Genomic DNA, 20,392 nt, shown 5'->3' on the forward strand with positions numbered 1-20,392 from the left:
ATATATATATACATACACACACACACACATATATATATATATTATCTGTAGTACTTGTGTGTGTATATATTTACGTATAGAGTCTGGCAAAAAATTGTACACACACTTCAGCAGGCTGCTGTACTAATAGATGTGTGGGAGCTAATGATCACCACTTTGATCATCTCTTGTAAATGTAGAGGCCAAAGGTAACTTGTAGTAATTTCATGATGTCTCAATAAATTTAGTATTAAAATATTATTCAAGTTTTTTATTTCCTGATGTATACTTTTGTTTTGTGGACTCTGTATAAAAAAGAAAGGTTAAAAAGAGGAAACAGGTGTTCATTTGATAAGGAAAGTTATTCAGTATTTGTAGTGCTTTTAATTTCAAAGAATGCCCAGTTACCAGTGATGTTCTGAACACCTACTTAGGTTTGTGAGACATTAACAGAGATCAGAAAACAGGCTATGGACCTTCCCAATGTCTGTTTTTATAAATAAGGTTAAATGGAAAATAGCCTGTTCTCTTCATGTATATACTATCTGTATCTGGTTTTGTACCTCACCATCAGGAGTAGTTGCCACAGAAACCATGTGGTCACAAAGCCTAAAAAAAAAAGCCTGGCCCTTTAGAGTAAACATTGTTGATATCTGATTTAGATGGCAAAAGGTATGACCATTGCTAAATGTGTATTAAATAATTGAAGGCATGGATGAGTAAATAGTCCCTGGGCTTGAAAGAATGACCAGAGATCAGATAGTCAGGTCATCAGGTTAAAAGCAAAACAGTGAATTAGGCAAACATCAGGTCAGAGAATTCAAGTTCTTGAAGTTCAAGACCAGAATGAGTACTGGTGGAAGATACAGCTAAGCTGTGTCTAAAATGACAGTGAGGAAATCCCAAGGCCAAGACTGGACTCCAGACAGTGTGAGCAAGCTAAATGAGCCTTTAGGCCTGGGGTCATAGCAACATAAAGAGGTCCCGTTCCTGCTTTTCTCAGCTCCTCCTGGCTTAGTACATACCTCATCAATAAACCTGAATCAGTTCTAGAAACCAGGAGCAGCAACCAGTGAGATTTGGGAGCCCAGAGAGAAGCTAGGTCATCAAGAGAGAAGTCTGCGTCAGCTGAAAGAAGTTTGAGCAGGGCTACATCTGTGTGTCTCATGTCCCAGACCTACAGCTAGATACATTGGCTTTGGAGGAAAGTTAGGAAAAGAGACCAGAAGCATGAGGCAGAACAAGAAAAAGAAAAACAAACAAACAAAACACAGGGGAAAAGAAATTCGTAAAGGTAATAGGAAGACAGGGCATTGCTTGAGAGAAAAGAACCAGATCTTTTTTCCTTGCTAAATAAAATGAGCCACACTGGAAAAGGCTGAGTAAGGTGACAAAGAACAAATAGAATGCATCACTTTCCTTTATTCATTATTTCATTGAGTACCTACTGTGTGTGTGGTTCTATGATATACAAACAATTTCTCTAGGGGTTCATAGTGTGGTATGGGGGGCAGGCAAAAATAAAGCTTATATGACCTACAGTGTAAGATAGGATAGGTGTTTTGAAAGGGCCAGAACAGAGGGGAGGAAATTAGGTATGGATGAGAGGGATTCTGAGGGCCTGTTGCAGTTGACTTGATGGATAAGAGGAAGAAGAGAAAGGTTGTTCCAGGCAGAGGTATATACAAATCAGACATGTGGAGGGGGGGTGCCCTTAGGGGTAGGGGGTATTTCTAGAACCATGAGCATTATCAGCACAGGTAGATAATTGCAGAATGATAAAAACTGAGTATCTTTGGGGCCACATCCTAAAGACTCTTGAATGCCATGCCAACAAGTATTTAGGTTTTATTTTTTAAATACCCAGTGAAGGATTTTTAAGCAGGTGAGTGAGCTGATGGTAGTAGCATTTCAGAAAGAGTAGTAACACAAGGAGCATGAGGCTGGAGGAGGACAGGGTGTCTTTCTTTGCACTTCCTTCTAATGCCACTTCTTCGAAGAGCCTAATTAGACCTAACGTAGAACTCCATCAGTTCCCCTCCCCTTTAGCCAGTCTTATATTTCCCCATACCTTTTGACAGTGCACCTATCTATCATCTGTCTATATTCTGTCTCCACTTGCTAAAAGTTATAGTTTGCTCCCCTGTGTCTCTAACACCTAGAAGAACATCTGACTCATAATAAGCTCTCAAATTTTGCTGAAAGAATGAAGGGAAAATAACAAAGTCCCATCTTTCTAAGAAATAGAAAACTTGGCCGTGGGCTGTTCCAAAGCAGTAAGCAGACCAGGGCTGGTCCTGAGGGTGGAGATGAGCTGCCCTGAAGGTCATGGAAGGGAGCCCAAAGCCTGTATTCCAAGACTCTGGAGACAGCTGGGCAGGCTGACACCACTGCAGAAGCAAGAGGGGGTTTTGCAGAGGTCTTGGCCACAGGGGCTTATCTTAGCACCTCTAGGTGCTAGGTTTCTAGCACTGGGTGTCAGACCAGCATCTTACAACACAAATGCTCCCTGACAGCATGCACCTGGCTTCTCAGGGCCCTGGGTTTGAAAGCACAGAAGAAAACATGTGTGGAGCCCCTTGTCTGAGCTGGGCATAGTGTACAGAATTCTACATATGCCAGTGGGACAAAGCAGGTATTCTCATTTCACAGAGGAGAAACTGAAGCTCAAACCCATTAGGGAATGTGCCAACATCACGGAATAGGAGTGTTACAGCCAAGATATTGGAACCTAAGTTTAACTCTGGTGCCTATGCTCTGTTCTGCTCAGCCACAGAGACTAACACTTCTCATCCCAAACAAGACCCACCACCCCAGCTTCACCGGCAACACCACAGAGAACTTTCTTCCCCTGTGACACAGATCCTCAGTCCCCTCATCCAAAGATACTTCCTCGCTCCTGAGGAAGGTGCCAAGGATCCAGGGGGGGCAGGGCCCATTTGGCAAGTGGAGCCATGAGAGACCCCACTGGGTTTTGAAACACAGGCAACATTTTAGGGAAGGCAGAAAGTTACAGTATTTGGACTCTGGAATTCTTTGAAAGTGATCAGGGAATCCTATCAATAAGTAAAACTAACATGGATAGCCTGACCCTATGAAAGGTTTTTCATTGTTATTTGTTTTACTGCTTATTTATTGAGTTGAAGGAGTGTGAGAAAGCTGGATGCACTGGACAGGAGCTCTGCACAGCAGGAAGTGACTCTGTGCACTTGGTGAGGCTGTTTGCCCTCTTCCGCTTTGGAGGTTCCACTGCTGCCATATTGTACCATGTGCATCAAAGTCCCCAGAAGCAGCGTCCTGGGGTGCACAGAAGGGGAGTGGATGGTCTCACTGGGGACTCAGCACACCTCCAGGTCGTTCCAGCCCATCCTCCTCCCCCGACCTGTGGCCCCCAGAGCCAATGATTGTATTATGGCTTATGAATGATCTTTGAAATGTTTAACATTTTCGGTTTCTGGCAGAGATCCTAAAGCTGCTGGTGATGGGGCAGCTAAGGAAAAAAGGCTAATGGAGAAAAAGAAACAAAGCACTAATTGAAGAAAGTGTGGGTAGGGACCTCCCCGAGCTCCAGGGAATCTCAGACTGTGGGAGTCTGGCAGAATCCTAGGAGAAACGAGAGATTCCAAGGCTCAGCAAAGACTTCTGTGGTGGTAGACATTCAATTTTCTGAGAACTTTAGGTGAGAAGCTCCTGAGAAGACAGGAGGCCACCCTTGGCTTCTCCTCCAGTCAGGTTTTATGCCTGAATCAGCAGCTTCCACAATGGTCCCCTAAGAACCCAGCTCCTGCCCTGCCTCCTCTGCCTCCTGGTCATTAGGCCATTTCCTTCCTGTCCCCCAGGAATCAGCTTAACTGTCCCTTCTCAAGGGGCTGGGCCTAGATCTCTTCATCTGAACTGGCCAGCTCTGAAGCTTCATTTCTGTTGTTAGACCCTGTTTAATTCTTTCAGAGCTCTTATTGCAAGTTGTGGTTAATATCTGCTTTACTTAGATATAGTCTGTCTTCACCTCTAAACTGTAAGCCAGGAGGGAAGGCCCAGGAATGAGGGCAGCAATAGCATCTTTCTGCCAGCACTCAGCACCATGTCTGGCAGTGGGTACAGGGAGGAGATAGAGAAAAGAGGAAAGGAACTCTCCTCTGTGAGGGTTGAGGATTTACTAGAGAACAGGTATTTTTCCCCCATTGAGTTTATTGGTACATTTTAGGTATACAATACATTTACATTCATATTGGAAACTTGTACTTTTACATGATGTGTCTTGGTTCTTATTTTTCCCCATTCCCTGCCCTTCCTTCAAACCCTCCACCCCTCCCTATTTACAAAGACTTTGTTTCCATTTTTTCCTTTCCTTTACCCCTCCCACTTCCCCTATCCCCTTTAGACCTTTTCTTCCTATTTCACATTATCAATTATACATTTAGATCCTTATTTACACTTTCAGTTTCTCACACCAGAGAAACTATTCAGTATTTACAAGTGTGTCCTATTTATTTTACTTAAGAATATGACCTCAATGTATATCCATTTAGCTATAAATGTCTCTAGTTTCTCATTCTTTATGGCTGAGTAGTACTCCATTTTATATAAAACACACACACACACACACACACACACACACACACACACACACACACATCTTCTTTATCCAGTCTCCAGTTAATGGGCAACTGGGCTGTTTCCAAGCCTTAACTGTTACAAACTGTGCTGCTATAAACATGGGTGAGCATATATCGCTGTGGTATGAGTCTTTTAATCCTTTTGGGAAGATACCCAGCAGAGGAAAAGCTGGGTCAAATGGGGCCTCTAACCCTGGTTCTTTGAGGTATCTCCATATTAATTTCCACAGTGGTTACACTAGTCTGCACTCCCACCAACAATGGAGAAGGGTTCCTTTCTCCTCACAACCCCTCCAGCATTAGCTATTGGTTGATTTCTTGATAGCAGCCATTGACTCTGGAGTGAGGTGGAATATCTATTGTTTTCATCTACTAGAGAACAGTTTTAACCTGGTAATTGGCTTGAGTCAGACATGTCACCTCAACAAAGCTAGTGGAAGACTAACAATATATTCCCCAGCTGTGACTTCCAAAATTGGTGATTTTTCAAGAAGTCAACTAAGCAACTGAAGCTGGAGGGTTTAAGTTTTACCTTAGGAACCCAATAAGGTCTAATAAGAGCAATGGGTACACTAACAACACAGAAAACTCAGAATTCTAAGACCTGGGTTGCAGCCTGTGCTGGCCCTACTTCTGAGTAGTAGCTGGGTGACACTGGAGACCCTTCTTCATCTGAGAAATGAAAACTAAAAAAACCAGCCCTGTTTGCATCACAGAATTATAATATTATTCAAAAAAGATAAGGCACATGTACAGTAAAAAGCTCTGGAAAGTGTACAGTATTATATAAATGTACAACATTGCCATGGCTTTTTAGTATTCTGTGTGCATCATGATGAAGGAACAAGCCAAGACACACTGACTCACTCTGTCCTTTGTTTTTCTGGGACACACTCTCAGAGGGTGTGTGGCCGTGTGGCGTAGGAGGTGGGTACTGGGATGAGTAACCCGTGGGCAGCTATGTGCATAGCTCACCATCCTGAAATACCACTGACCTCAGTAACCTGAGACTAGAGGTCAGAGTAGAAACTAAATGGCTTTGATGGTGGGGAGGCTGCCAGAGTTCTGGAGCCAAGGAACAAGGCTACCTGGGACAAACTGAGAAGACCATCATTTCCCTGGAAACTTCAATCTGGGAATTTCTTCAACTCATCCAAAAGAAATCTAAATAAACCTGGCATTAGAGGAAAGCATTGTTGGAAACTGAAGATAAAGCCTCTTATCATACCTACTTTATTACCTTTAAATCTGGCCTGTTTGGCCCCCCAGGTACAATCAGTCCAATAACATGTTCACTGATTGTCTACATAAAGACACAATACAAGCCCCAGGCAGTGAAAGTACCAACAATCTAATTAGAATATTTAAATATTAGATAGGTGATAGCTCAATAAATCAGAGATTAATTATAATCTTACATATATATACATATATACATATATATATATATCCCATACTTACACAGAAACACGCATACATAGATACATATATAGGTGTGGGGTTAAATAGGTAAGTGCAAGTATGTGAAGAAATTAACAACACCATGGGAAAAGAGCGACTAAGCAGCTACAATGTGCCAGGTACAATGTGCCAGATAGTTTCAGATACAGAACCATACTTGTCACTACTGAATTTTTACAGCAACACTGAGGAATCCTCATTGCCATGTGTCAGGTAAGGTACAGATCCAGAGATGAGCAACTTTCCCAGAGTCAGCCAGCAAGCCAGCCCTTGTACCTTCATCTAAGTCTCCACTATTCTGGAGTCAGAGGACACCCCCCATCCCCCAGCCTCTCAGCTCTGAGTTGTCTTGTTATCCTGGAGCCTTGGAAATTTGGAGAATAGCCCCAAACTACCCTTTATTCATTAAGAACTGAAACTAGCTCCTCAGCCATTCCTGTTCTGGCTGCCTTCAAGATTCCCAGGTGAAAGTGAAGCCTATCAGGAAGAATGAAAGAGCTTTCTCTTCAGGTGCTCACTCCCTACTGGCCAGCACACAAATATTTTCAATGTTGGCCAGGCTCCAGAGCCACACTAAGGAAGCTGGTTTGGGGCCAAAGCCATCTATGGTGCATTGTAAACCGAGGTCCTCCCCTCCTGCCCACTCCTTTAATTGCATGCAGCTCCATCTGGGCATCTCCTACCTTTAACCCTGTCTCCCACCTCCCCACCTCCAGGGCCAGCACGGTCTGTGCAGAAGGTTAGCTCTAATATTGTGAAGAAAAGAGGCACCTCTGGATATCATGCCACATTTGAGCTCTCTCCCTGCCCTTCCAGTTGATTCCCTTCCTGATCCCCAGCTCTCTTGGTTTAAGGGCAAGTGTCAGGGAATTCTACCCAGAGGCTACAGCCAATAGTGACTTTCAGGGCTACTTGGCTATGATGATGGGGAAAGACACAGAGCAAGGGGAACACTACTGAAGCACTTCTGTTAGGAAGTTCAGCTGGTCACAAAGGACAAAGATCCCTTTATCTGGAATGTTCCTAAAGGGACTTTGTGGTGAGTTTAAGACCTCTGTGAGAGGTTTGGGATGCAAAAAAAGGGAAGAAATTCGGAGAAATCTAGTCGAATTTCTTCCAGAGTCTCTCCCACCTCTTCTGGAGTGGTCTGCTGAGACTCTGTCCCCTATCTGCCTCTATGTCTCTGAAGCTCATCAGTCTGGAAATCACTAGGTGCTGGGATCAGAAAGTCTTGTTTCACATAGATCAGGCTTACTGTTGATCCACAAAAACATCTTTAAACGTATATGCAGGGACCAGAGTTTTTAAATATTTTATGTTTTTAAGTTCTTGTTTTATGCATGGGAAGCTGAGGACTAAAGAGGTGAAATGACTTGCCCAAGGTCAAACTGCTAACTCCCATTCCGTTGCACCAGGATGGAGGGGTGTTGTCCAAAAGCAGAAAGAACCTGGCATGGTGGGTGAGGTCACCCACTTTGCTTGGCTCTCACAGGTCTTAGATCTCAGGAGTCTTTCCTGGCTAGGGTCCAGGACCAGGGATGAGATGTGAACTAAGAATCAAACCCTTGGCAGCCAGTTGCCACAGCAGGAACTGGATAATTCCCACAGACACCCAGGACCAAGCAGAGCTCTACTGAGGGAGGATCTGCATGAGGCTCCACCCACCTGTTTCTGCCCAGCTGGTTCAGCAGCTCTGTCTTCCCAAAGAGCCAAAGAGTGAGCCACTCCACTACAGAATGGCTGCATGCTCACATCCAAGGGGTCAGAGCTGAGATGGAAAGGATCCTGGGGACCCAGAAGAGTATGCCCTGACTGAAAGTCCTGCCTGGAGGGCCCAAGCACCTGCCCTAATAAAGCCTGAACAGCTGCCTGGTAAGGGAAATACTGGCCCCTCATGGTACGCGGAGGGGGGAGGGTAGGAGATTCAAATATAAGCCCTACTGGGACAGAGGATGAGAAAGGGGCCAGGCCTGGGATTTCCTGAGCCCTTACTCTGTCCCTAGTCCTGTTATAGACTGATCCCCTTTTTAAATGAAGGAAACTGAGCATCAGGGAGAAGTTATACCATCTCAAAAGAAGTGGCAAAGCCAAAATTAGAGCTCTTGCCATCTGACACTAGAGCTGCATTTGCATTGGCCGGCCAGCCAGCCAAACCAGCAGACATGGGTCTCACCCCGCACCACTTTACCTTCCGTGATTTTCTTGGGGAGGAACCATGCCACCAAGTCCTCTCCTCACTCAGCCTAATTCAGGCTCCACTTGAACTTCCCCCAGTGGCTTCTGTCTCTGCTGAAATGACTAAGGACCGGGAAACTGCCCAAGGAGGAAGGAGGCTGGGGTGTGATGGGTTTGGGCTTCCCAATATATATGAAATGATGAGTCTCGAGCAGGAGTGGAAACTGCACATATTGGAGTTACCTCTGTTTCTTAGAGCCAGTCTAGGAGAAAAGTGCTACTAGCCCAGGTGATCCTGGGTGACCTTGCTGTCCTGTGTCTGACCCTGTCTTTCCTGAGGTGGTGCTGGTTAGCTCACACTCTGGGTTGACACGATGAGGTGTATTAGAAAGAACCTGATCTTAGGGCTTTCTCGGTCAGAGCGGGATTAGTTAAATCCCTGTGGAAGACATGGAAGAGAGAAGAAAATGAAAATTGGTTTTTGTTTTGTTTTGTTTTTTTTACTCCCACTTGTCAGATGGGAAAATAAGGCTCTAAAAGGCTATACATGATTCCTGTCTGAATCCAAAACCCAAGCACAGAAAATACTTTAGCCAGAAAGCCCCTTCCAGGAGCCTCCTGGAAGCTGTGTGGACACTGCGCTCAGCAGGTGCAGAGGGTGGGATGATTCCAGGCAGAACCTCAGAGTTGCTGCCGCATCAATAACCTTTGGGACACTGCCCTCTTGTGGCTGAGTGCACCTCTCTGCTAAATGCCATTGTCAACATCTATCAAAGCTGGTGACGAGAGCCTCCACTCAGACAGGCTGATACATAAATCACCACGTAATGATTGGCTCCTTGGCTACAAGTTAAAATGGCATCAGCCCACAATTGCTACTTCGGACATACAGCACTCCATTCCAGAAACAGGTTTGGTGCAAGGAACAGAACAAAGTGTAATTTAGTTTAGGGAGCTAAGGATGTCCTCCCAGAGGCAGTACAAAGCATAGGGACCTGGGAAACGTAGATTCAAGTCATGTCCACTTAACAAGTGTGTGGCCTCAGCTGAATCCCCTTACAAATCTGAGATTCCACCCATGGACCAGATGGCCATGAAATCTGCTAGATGGCCTAGCATCTAGCAGGCATGCAGAAGGCTTCTCACCTCTCTTTTCCTCTATAATAAAGTAAGACAAACTTGGCAGCCTAACAGGGCAGGAAGAGAATCACATTTTTTCTTCTATCTCGGGCAAAGCTCCTCAGAGCTTGAAGCTCTTTGGAGGATAATGAGTGGCCCAAACATTTTCTCTTCTTAAGCCACTAGGAATGCTCTATTCAATAGGATGCGTGGAGCCAAAAAACTAGATGGTTCTCCAACTTACTTAATCAAAGGCAGTTTTCTATAGAATGTAGAGGAACAGAGGCATATCCCTTAATAAGAAGTGAGCCAATTCAGGACTAGGAAGAAGTTGCAAATACCAAAAGCTAGGGGAAGAGGCTGAGTGTGAGTGGGCTAGAGGGTGGTGTAGATGACATCCATTCTTTGTCTTACATTTAGATGGCCCCCAAGTCCTATGTCCAGCTGGCAAATGCAACACACCCCAAGAGTCTAATGACTGTCTCCTAGCACTGTCCCTTTCTCCCCCAGTGGAGTGGATCACTCATTTCCTAAGTATGCGCCTGCCTCTGCTTCTAGTATAGAGTGGGAATATGGTATAGAGCACCTCAGGTCACTACTTGCATATCTCTCTGCCCCACAAGGCAGGACCTCTGGAGGTGCTTCATGTGTCTGGTTCATGCGAGGAACCTGTTCAATCTGTGGAACCTATGCAGAGTATGGGAGCCACTCCGTGGACCCTTGAACTCGATGCTGGGGACAAGGGAAAGGACAGCAACTGAGAGAGGACTAAAGAAGAAAGTATGAACATGTTTGCTGGTGGGTCGGTGCTGCTAGTTTTATATCTTGATATTTTTAAAATGAACTTCAGGCTGGGCTAGTTAGGCCTCTCTGGCCCCACTGAAATTATAGGCAACTTTTATTTTATTTTTTGTGGTACTGAGAATAAAATTCAGGGCCTTGTACTCTATGACTGGCTACATCCCTGCCATTAGGTGTTATTTTTGATGAGCAGGAACAAAAAGGCTGAGGTGGAAAAAGAGATCAGAGGGCAGAATTATAACAGCTTACATATGTGCAACATGTTAATAATGATTTTGTAACAGTAAAAACTTTGGAAATAATTTAGTGTTTATAATTAAGATACTGCATGTAGGCAAATAATATCATGTTTAAATTTGAGATATCTGACAGCCAATGGAAATAATGAAGCAGATCTATAAGAGCTGACTTAGAAAGGTGTTGCTAATTTTTTAGAAAAATCAAATCACATTCTGTGGTGCAGTGACCAATGACTAGGGTCAGCATGCTTGGATTCAATTTTGCCCTGCCCTTGCTAGATAACTTTGGGAATCTGTCCTGTCCTTTCAGAGCCTTGGTTTTCTCCTTTGAAAAGTGAGAATAATAGTAATAATTTTAAAGAAGGGTGAAGAATTTAGAAATGCTTAGCACAGGTAAATATACATTAACTATTCAATAAGTATATTTTAAGTGGAAAAGAACATACCATCACCCTAATTTTGCTTTTCAGTTTTTTTCTTCATGTAAAAATATGTATACATATAAATATATATATGTGGATAAAGTAAATTTTTTTCATTAAGTTTATTGGTACTTTTTAGGTATACAGTACAGCTACATTCATCATTGGGATCTTGTACCTTTACATGATGTATCTTCATTTTTATTTTTTCCCTACACCCCTGCCCTCCCTTCAACCCCTCCACCCCTCCTTATTTACAAAGACTTTGTTTCCATTTTTCCCTTTTCTTATAAATAAAATAATTGATGGATCTCTTCGAACTATGAGATTAGAGAGGAGAAATGGGAGGGGCTTACCTTTGCTTTGTTTTTTGTCTTTTTAAGTAGACTTTATTTTTCTAAAGCAATTTTGGATTCCCAGTATAACTGAGCTCCCTGTCCACCCACACAGACTATTGCTTTCACCATTAGCATTCCATATCACAATGCTCCATTTGTTCTAATCCATGAACTTACACTGACATATCATTGGGATTTGCACTTAAATTTATTCATTTCTGTCTTGTTTTCATTTCTACTGTAGGCAGGTGTTGGTTTTGTAAGTAGCATAATATTACTTAATGAATGGCTGGATCTGACCAAAGCTCCAGAATGGTTAGATTCTAGAAAATGGCCTGGTTTCCTGAAGTTACCAGTGAGAAAGGGATGGCCCTGTTAGGATCTGTCTAGGAAGGGCATCTGAGACTGAGAACCCCTATTCTGTTGCCACAGTAAAATGGGCCAGAGGCTGGCCTGCTTAGCTGCCTCCTGCTCTCTCAAGGAGATATTTGGTGGTAGCTCTCACATCTAAGGAGGCCATGCCTATCCCCACATACACACTGGTATACACCAAACACACGGCTGCAGAGCTCCCAGAATCAGGTCAGAAAGATCATGAGAGCAATGAATGTCTTCAAGACAACAAAGGCATAGTCCTGAAGCCAGTACTGAAAGAAGAGAGTACCTGCAAGAATAGGCAGCCTTCCCCGGACTCAAAGTTGTCTCTGCTATTCCAGTGAATAACTAGTATAGTATCCTTTCCATGATCCTATTTCCTCTACCTAAGACAGGACTAACTTGCTCACCACATGAGGGAGCTATGAGGATAAAGTGAGAGTACAACCTGTCTCCCAGGTCTTAACCCTGGGATCAGTAAGAGAATGTTTTGTGGGGCCAGGTGAACATAGAGTTAGGGGTGTCAGAACAAGGTGCATATAAGAACATATTTGGTGTTCCCAAATATGCAGGCCAGGCTACATTTCATGGTAACAGTGCCCCACTGCCTAAAGTCTCAGCCTTTATTTGGGGTGAACTTAAATAAAGCCATCCCTCCATAATGATGTACTGCATTCCAGAATGACAGGCAGGGAGCAGAGGTTGTACTAAAAAGTATGGAAAGAGAGTATTCCCTGTGTATGTTGGGAAAATGTTGCTCTTGGTGACCCCAGGAGACAGTGGTCAGGCTGGCAGTAGGCGAGGCCGTAGATTCTCTCCTGACACTGTGCCCCATCGTCTCCCAGGTTGTTCCTACATGAACCTCTCTTTGTGAACAGCTTCTCAACATGAGCTACAGTCTCCACTTCACCTTCATGTGTCTGAGTCTCTTCACACAAAGGTGAGCTTTCCTACTTCAAAATGACCTTGGTCAAACTTCTTCATGTATAGCCATGGGGTAAGAAGGGTGGCAGCATTTCCTTCTAACCCAGTCCCTTCACTTCCCTAAGCCCTGAACATGTATTCCATGTACAGAGCAAACAGTCCCAAAATTGTAACTGGATTAATCTCTTGTGTCTTTTAAGAAGACAAATGTAAGCTTCTCCGATTTATTATGGCATTTTGATTTATAACAAATGGATAATGCACAGAGATGCTAACTCACCAGCTGAAAATTAAGACTTTCCCTTAGGAAAGTCAATGTTGGTACAGAGGCAAAAAAAAACAAAAAACAAAAAACAAAAAAAACCATGCAAAAACAAGTTCAAGTTTATATCTATCTGTATTTACTCATACATAAATGTGACCAAAACCATTTTCTTTTCCAGAATGTGTATCCAAGGGAACAAGTTAAATATTGAGGCCAGCAGAAATGACAAGCTTTCCCTACCTGGCTTTGAGAACCTCACAGAAGGATATAACAAATTCCTTAGACCCAATTTTGGTGGTAGGTTATCCTTTGTGACCACTACATCAATTCAAAAGGACAGGGACAGAGACAAAAATATAGCAGAAGTTTCAGAGACTTCAGGAGGTTTTGGCTGATTTCATGTTCCAATACAGCCACTTTTAAGGACTGGTGATGATAAACTAGTGCCAATGATTTTTCATGCTACTTTGAAGAAAGCACTATGCCCATCCACTTGCAAGATAAAAGCACACTCTTCCCCCTTAAGGAGGTTGCACAAGCTTCAAACAATTCCTCAGTCTTCCTCTGCCCCCACTGCGAGAGTCATTTTTCATAAAACTAGTTGCACACCACCGGCAGTACCCTGCCTGGTCTTCCTGCCTCTGGTCTGCTGCCTCCCAGCTAACACCCCCGCCCCTTACTGCCACCTGGCCTTTGGCCTGCTCGGAAAACTTGCATGTGCCCCAGCATCCCTGCCTAGTGTCCAGGCATGCCAGGCACTTCCCAGCCCAGCCTCTGTCTGCCATTGTTCTCCTCCCCAGATCCCCTGCTCTGCACCTTTTTCTGATGGTCCACAGTATTCCTTGAGTGGTCCCTGGCATTCTCAGCCTCCCTGCTCTTCATGCCCTTGTAGAGGCTTGTTTGACTGTGTTTTCAGCTCAAGTTCCTGGGAAAATGGCCAGAACTTCCTCTAAGAAGTTCTCCCTGATTTCTCCAGGGCCCACCCACTTTCTTCACACCTTTGAACACACCTCCAAATCACTGTACTCATTTTGTTTTTTGTTTTTGGGTACTGGGATCAAACTCGGGACCTTGAGCTTGCGAGGCAGGCAGAGGCACCACTAAGCTAAATCTTTGACACTCTACTCAGTTTTATGATAATCTTTGCTCTGGGCAGGAGCCGTTTGTGGGAATCTTGTTTCATTTAGCTCACTCATCCCACCAGAAGCTTCTTGCTTGATATAGCAAGATGTTAACTAATATTTGTTTAAAGAATGAGGCAAGGAGAGAATGAGACCAGCTATATACCTCTTCATAACAGAAAGTAATATAACTTTGGAGTTGAACAAACCTGAGTTTGGCTCCAGGTTCAACTGCCTGGCAAGTGCCTTAGGCTTTCTGAGCCTCCATTTCCTTTTCTGTAAAATAAGAACATCCCATCTTCCTCACAGGAAAGACTGAATGGTGTGAAGTGTGTAGGCACAAAGCACAGTGCCTGCCATGCCAACAGGGGGCCTTCTACTTTAATCCCTTTCCCTTCCTGCTCCTCCCTAGAGATGAGAAAATTCTCCCCTCAGATCTAGGATTAGTGTTCAGGGCCACCAAAGGGCAGATGCTAGGAGCAGGCTACCTGTTCAAGATATTCACTGGGTTATGATATCAAGAGTGAGGGAGGACAGGTAACTGGGAAACTCTCAGACCACAGTTTATGTCTGACCTGGAGGAAAGGAGGGGGAAGAAAGGAAGGCTGGGTGGAAGTGTCTTATACACCAATGCAGCTCTATGAAAGTGTTCTTGGAAAGGTCATCAGGGAGGCCTTGAGCCAAAGCTGCCCATTAGAGAATTCTCATCTCTGTCTCTGGGAATAGGATTGCCTTAGTGTCCCTGCTGTGCTCAGGACATAGGTTGGCTACAGCCCAGGGGCAGCATGGCCTCAGAACAAGGGTGCTAATAGATTCCAGAGTGGTTATATTACCTGGAGATCTGCGAGCTACATGGCCACAGAATTAGGATTTGAGTTCTTAGGTCAAGGAATCCAGAGAACTTTCACATCCCCTGGGTTTCCCTGGCCCTGCTCAACATTAATGGCAAGCTGTGAATTCCTTAGTTAGGTCCACTCTACAATTGCTTTGGCCACCCAAGCCTCAAACAATTAAGTCTGGACACTGCCTTGTTTGTTTGTTTACTCTTTGGCCAACAAGACATAGGGTCCTTGGGCAGTGGGGGCATGCTGAGATCAGAGAGCCTGGAGTGGACCTACGGGTAAGTGAGGCTCAGTCCCACCCAGGGCAAAATGGGGAATGGGGTCCTCAGTCAAAAGGAGAGGAGACACTTAAAACAGATGCCATATCTTCCCAAATCAGGCCTCCATGGCAGGCTCTTATCTGAGTCTGTTTTATACATCTAAAACAGTAATAATGGAGCTAGGGAAATTGATAATGAACCAACATGCATTGGTTCATAGTTCTCGAAGCTGAGAAGTCTGATGTCGAGATGCCAGCAAATGGCAACAGCCCTCTTGCTGCACCATCAGATGGCAGTGAGGAAGAGAGCCAGAGAGAACAAGCAATGGCACCAGCCCTGCCCATGAGGATCCTGCTTCTTAGTACTGTTGTAATGGCAACTAAATTTCAACCCAAGTTTGTGCGAGAACAAACATTCAAATCATACCAGCACAGATAAAAAATCTAGCACAGAGAGGTTTAGCAATCAGTTCAAGGTCCCAAGGCTGTTATGTAGCCAGCAAGGGATTCAAACACCTGTCTCTGACACCATTTGTGATACTGCATTCTGTTGCTCAGAGGGACAGAAAGCCTTTCAACCTGTGCAGAGTTGACCTGCCCTTGAGGATCTCCCCCTTTCCCACCAAAGACTAACACCCAAATATCCTGTATGGTTATATTGGCTCTACAACTTCATTTCCAAATATCTACTTACATTCTATGGCCAGTTTCCTTAGATGGATAATTAAATTGCTTTGCCTGATTCCTAACAATTTGATCTTTCCAAGCCTCTTCTGGTGGCCCACCTCCCCTCTTTCCTAGTTAATACATTGCCACAGTCCCTCGAGGCACTGCTAGCTATTTATCACTAATAGGGCCAGCAGAGTTGTTTCTTCTCCAGCATTAGCTAGGTTTAGGAAAGAGAGGGAGAAAGAAAGGGAAATGCCGCCAATGACAGGATATCAGAAGCCATGTACAGGTAGCATTTCTGAGCACTTTCAGGAAGGCGCTTCAGATACATTCCCTCTTGCTGCCACTCTGCAAAGATAATGTCACTCACCTAGCCTCATTTAACCCTCTCCTTGACCCCATGACGTCTTCACTATCATTCCCACTTGAAGGTGAGAAAACTGCTCTGGGAGCTTCCATGACTTTTCCCACATCACAGAGCTCGGGTGAGGCACAGCTGAGGTCTAAACTCACATGATTCTCACTCTGTGGCCTTTCATCCACATCTCTGGCCTACAGGAAAAATGGTCTTGGACTGGCCTTGCTTGGCATCTGAGAATGGTGGCTTTCATATTTCCATCTCCAGAGCAAAAACTGGCTCTGTGGAGTTTGATTCATTTGTCAAGACTCTAGTGTTGAGGCCTAAGGGTCTATGCACAGAAGGTTCTGGAATTCTAAATAGTTTAGTATTCCTGCAGAAAAGGAAAAGGAAGAGAGCATCAGGAGGGAGAGCTCAGCCATGAGCAGTCTTGAATATCCTCTAAGTAAATTCACTTAGTCTAGGGAAGGGGGAAAACCATCTTTCCACAGTCATATTACCATGTCTTGGTCACATTCTTTATTAGTCCCTTGCAAGCATCACAAGAAATATCTCCATGTAAAAAGCAGCAAATACTTTACCAATACATTTTGGAAAATATGCACTAATTAATAATGGTGTAATCTATCATATATATTATGACAACTATATAATTGTGCATACTTTTCATTCAAAACAGAGGCATACTTGCATTGGTGGTATAGAGGTGAGCATAGGTGCCTTGCAAAAAGGAGGCATACTTATACAGTGGTTGCTCCTAAGAGGGAGAAATTAGAAATTAACCTCTTACTTTTTATGCTTTTGGATTGTTTTAAATTTCCTAATAAGCAAGAATTACTTTTGAAAACTTTCTCATTACTAGAGATTGAACTCAGGGCTTTCACACTGAGCCATATCCCTAGCCCCTTTTGATTTTTTATTTTGAAATAAGATCTTACTGAGTCACTAAATTGCCTGGGCTGAGCTCAAACTTGAAATCCTCCTGCTTCAGTCTTCCAGAATGCTGGGATTACAGGTGTGCACCACTGTGCCTGGCCTTTACTTTTGTAATATTTAATAGATTTGTTTTCCCAATGTACTAATGTCTGTGGTGGTTATGTGGGCCTAAGGGGGAAGCAGAGGATTAAAATGGACGGATGGAAAGAGAAAGACATGTTTGTGTTTCTAGGTTAAGTCTCTCTGGTTTCTCTTCATTCTTAGGAGAACCGGTTCAGATAGCACTGACTCTGGACATTGCAAGTATTTCTAGTATTTCAGAGAGTAACATGGTATGTGTTGTCCTTTTGTCTCTCCTTGTGTTTAATGGGTACATCCTTTCTAGTTACCTCAAAACAGAAAAGACTCACAGACCTCCTCCAATTGAAATAACAGAAGCTGGTGCCCTGTCCCCAAAATCAAGACAGTGGAAGATTCTTACAGAATAGGTTTTCTGCAAGAAAGAAAACTGGGAAGAAAATGAACTCAGAGGCCAGGAGGAGAGAAACCAGAGAATGAAGTAGGGACATTTAATGAGGAATTAAATCTAGGAAAAAGGCCTGGCATGGTGGCGCATGCCTGTAATCCCAGCGCGTGGGAGGCTGAGGCAGGAGGATCACTGTGAGTTCAAGACCAGCCTGGGCTACATAGTGAGTTCCAGGTCAGTCTCAACTACATAGTGAGACCCTGTCTCAAAAAACCACTCCCCCAAAAAATCTGGGAAAAAGAATAAAGGTGTCATTAGTAAGCCTGTCTCTCAAACGGTCCTTTGAAGGAGGGACAGCATAGAGGGGGAGATAAACCAATGAAAGCTACAATCTAAAGACTGTCTTAGGGGTCCTCTCTCATAAGAGAACATATAGAAGATAAGGTCACACTAAAGGTCATTGGTAAAGAAGGCCTGCTGTGCACTGCCAGTAAATCCTGGGCAAATGAGCACCTCACTAAGCATGAACCTCAGCAATTTGCTATGGCCTTTGTGAGCTCAGGCACAATGAGCATGCATGCCATGTAGGTCAAGGCCCTGAACATGGATCTCCTTTTGGGAAATGCGAATTATTATTGACAATAAATAAAGTAGTCTGTTCCCTTCTTGCTATAGGCAACTACCATAAGACGTAACTTTGCCTATGTCTACAATCACCTGTGTCTGTGTACTCCCAACCTAAGTGGAAATGGGGAGGGAAGTAAAATATGAGCCTTTCCCTTCCATTTATGGAGTACCCCCACAATCATTCATTTCCATTCCCTGCCTTCCCCTTAGGACTACACTGCCACCATATACCTCCGGCAACGCTGGACAGATCAGCGGCTGGTATTTGAAGGCAACAAGAGCTTCACTCTGGATGCACGCCTTGTGGAGTTCCTGTGGGTGCCAGACACTTACATCGTGGAGTCGAAGAAGTCCTTCCTCCATGAAGTAACGGTGGGAAATAGGCTCATCCGCCTCTTCTCCAATGGCACCGTCCTGTACGCACTCAGGTAAGCAGGTACTTGTGACAAGGGCATAGACCTATCTTGAGTAGTTCTGATCTACAATAAAAGTGCCACTCTGAGATCCATATTTCTTATGCCCCTGCCCTCTGAGATCATTTCCTCATAACAAAAGGGCCCTGTCTCCATCCAGTCTAGCGCCATCGCTTTGACTGTGCTGGGCCACCCGCTGGACTTTAAAGATACAGAGCTAAATAAGATGTGTCCTGTTGTCAAGGACATAGACATGTCATCCAAGGAAGTCCTTTCATCTTTCCTTATTCCAAGTCAGACAGCAGGTTAGTGTTTTAGGGGTAATGTTACAAAATACTTCCACGGGATTCTAAGTCTTAAAGAATAGAGAAAAGTTATCAGGGAAAAAAGGAAGGGCACAGAGAGTGCATGCAAAGAATTTTTCTCTCATGGGCTCAGTGGAACAGGAATAACTCCAGAATGTACCTCTATTTATTTGAGTCATTTTTGCACAAAATCAAGGTGCAGTGCTCTATAGCTTCTGCCACTTATAGCCATGGGCTTCCTTAAACCCATCACCAAATCCCTGAGGCCTAAAGTTCCTTCCATCTAATTATTTATGGATCCCACAGGTGGCTGGAACAAGAACGATGCTCCCTAGGTGTTACATGAGCCAGCCGACAGTGCAGAACTCATCCTGTGCAAGGGGTATGCAAGCAGCATGTACACTCATGTTCCCAGAGGCCAGGAGCCAGGAACCAAATATTAATGGGGCTGATCTTTAATCCCAAATACGAGTCTAAAGATATAAAGCAAGAACAAAGCTAACAATAAACAAAACTTCTGGCTATGCCACAGCAGCACTGAATTTTTTAAAGACCAGTTCAGACCCCAATTTCTCTTCCAAGAAACCTCACTAGACCTCTCCTTTAACCCCAACTGCAAGCAACATTAATGTCCCCTTTCCCATGTCCTCACAGGACATATGTGTATATGTGTGTATACATGTATGTCTGTCTGCATTACAGCACACAGTACATGTGTAAGGGTCATTCATATGTAAGGGTTTTGAATGACAGGTAAAGAGTAGCCTGGCTCTAGAGCCAGATTTGGGTACAAATCCCTGCTGTGTCCTTAGAAATTCTGTGACTTTAAGCAAGTTAGTTGATCCTCTGGGCCTCAATTTCTTCAGCAGCAAAATGAGAATAATATTTCCTACCTTGTAGAGCTATTCAAAGGTTTAGGTATGTGAAGTACTTAGCCAAGAAACTGCCTAACCACAAACACTTGCTGTTATCCTACCTCCTTTAAGAGGGTGTGAGCTTCCTCAAAGAGGGCACTGTGGTATGATCACCTCTATCTCCTAAAACATCTGGCACAGTTTTTAATAAATAAGAGGGCCAGGGCCAGGGATTTAGCTCAGTGTTTCCACCCCTGCTTTGCAAGTGCAAGGTCGTGAGTTTGGTCCCCAGTACCATAAATAAATAGATAAATAAATGAGAGGGCCTAGTAAAAATGTGTGACTCAAAAAAGAAAAGAAAATAAAGGCCTATTGATTGAAATATCCACTGTGAGGGAATCACTGACATTTAGTTGAACATACCTAGGCGATGAGCATTGTATTATTCAGCTTTACTGTTGCTGAGACAAAATATCTGCAACTTATATGAGGAGAGGTTTATTTTGGCTCACAATTTCAGTGGGTCCAGTCCATGGCTAGGTGGCTCCAAGACAGAAATGGCATGGAAGAAGGGCATGGCAGAGGACAGCTGCTTACCTCATGGCAGCCAGGAAGCAGAGAAAGAAAAAAGAATTGGGTATAAGAATACACCTTTCCTGGTTACAACACCAGTGAACTGCCCACCTCCAAGTAGGCTCCACCTCTGTCTTAGTTACTTTCTCATTGCTGAGACAAAATACCTAACATCCAAAAGTTAAAGGAGAGGTTATTTTAGCTCACAGTTTGTAGGTTACAATGCACTGTCAGCTAGCTCCAAGGCAAGGCAGC

General features: G+C 44.0%; 2 protein-coding genes across 9 annotated transcripts in view; one reads left to right on the forward strand and one right to left on the reverse strand.

Annotated features, from left to right (window-relative positions):
- Positions 1–20,392, reverse strand: part of LOC104860873 — a 100,431-nt gene that overhangs the window by 30,088 nt on the left and 49,951 nt on the right. The window lies entirely within an intron of this gene.
- The window catches only part of Gabrp (gamma-aminobutyric acid type A receptor subunit pi), a 64,570-nt gene that overhangs the window by 29,532 nt on the left and 14,646 nt on the right, over positions 1–20,392 (forward strand). Inside the window, exons 1-5 of one of the 3 annotated variants that reach the window (XM_010622183.2) lie at positions 7,760–7,928; positions 12,371–12,465; positions 12,893–13,011; positions 17,164–17,231; positions 18,203–18,420. In XM_010622183.2, the coding sequence (XP_010620485.1) occupies positions 12,413–12,465; positions 12,893–13,011; positions 17,164–17,231; positions 18,203–18,420 (458 nt within the window). In that variant the 5' untranslated portion in view covers positions 7,760–7,928; positions 12,371–12,412. Of the gene's footprint in view, positions 1–7,759; positions 7,929–12,370; positions 12,466–12,892; positions 13,012–17,163; positions 17,232–18,202; positions 18,421–20,392 lie in introns of those variants that run through there. The other 2 variants (XM_033761622.1, XM_033761623.1) reach the window with 2 other exon arrangements.

This window comes from Fukomys damarensis, unplaced genomic scaffold (assembly GCF_012274545.1).
Source record: "Fukomys damarensis isolate Sample0158 unplaced genomic scaffold, DMR_v1.0_HiC HiC_scaffold_9, whole genome shotgun sequence".
In the NCBI taxonomy this organism is placed as follows: Eukaryota; Metazoa; Chordata; class Mammalia; order Rodentia; family Bathyergidae; genus Fukomys; species Fukomys damarensis.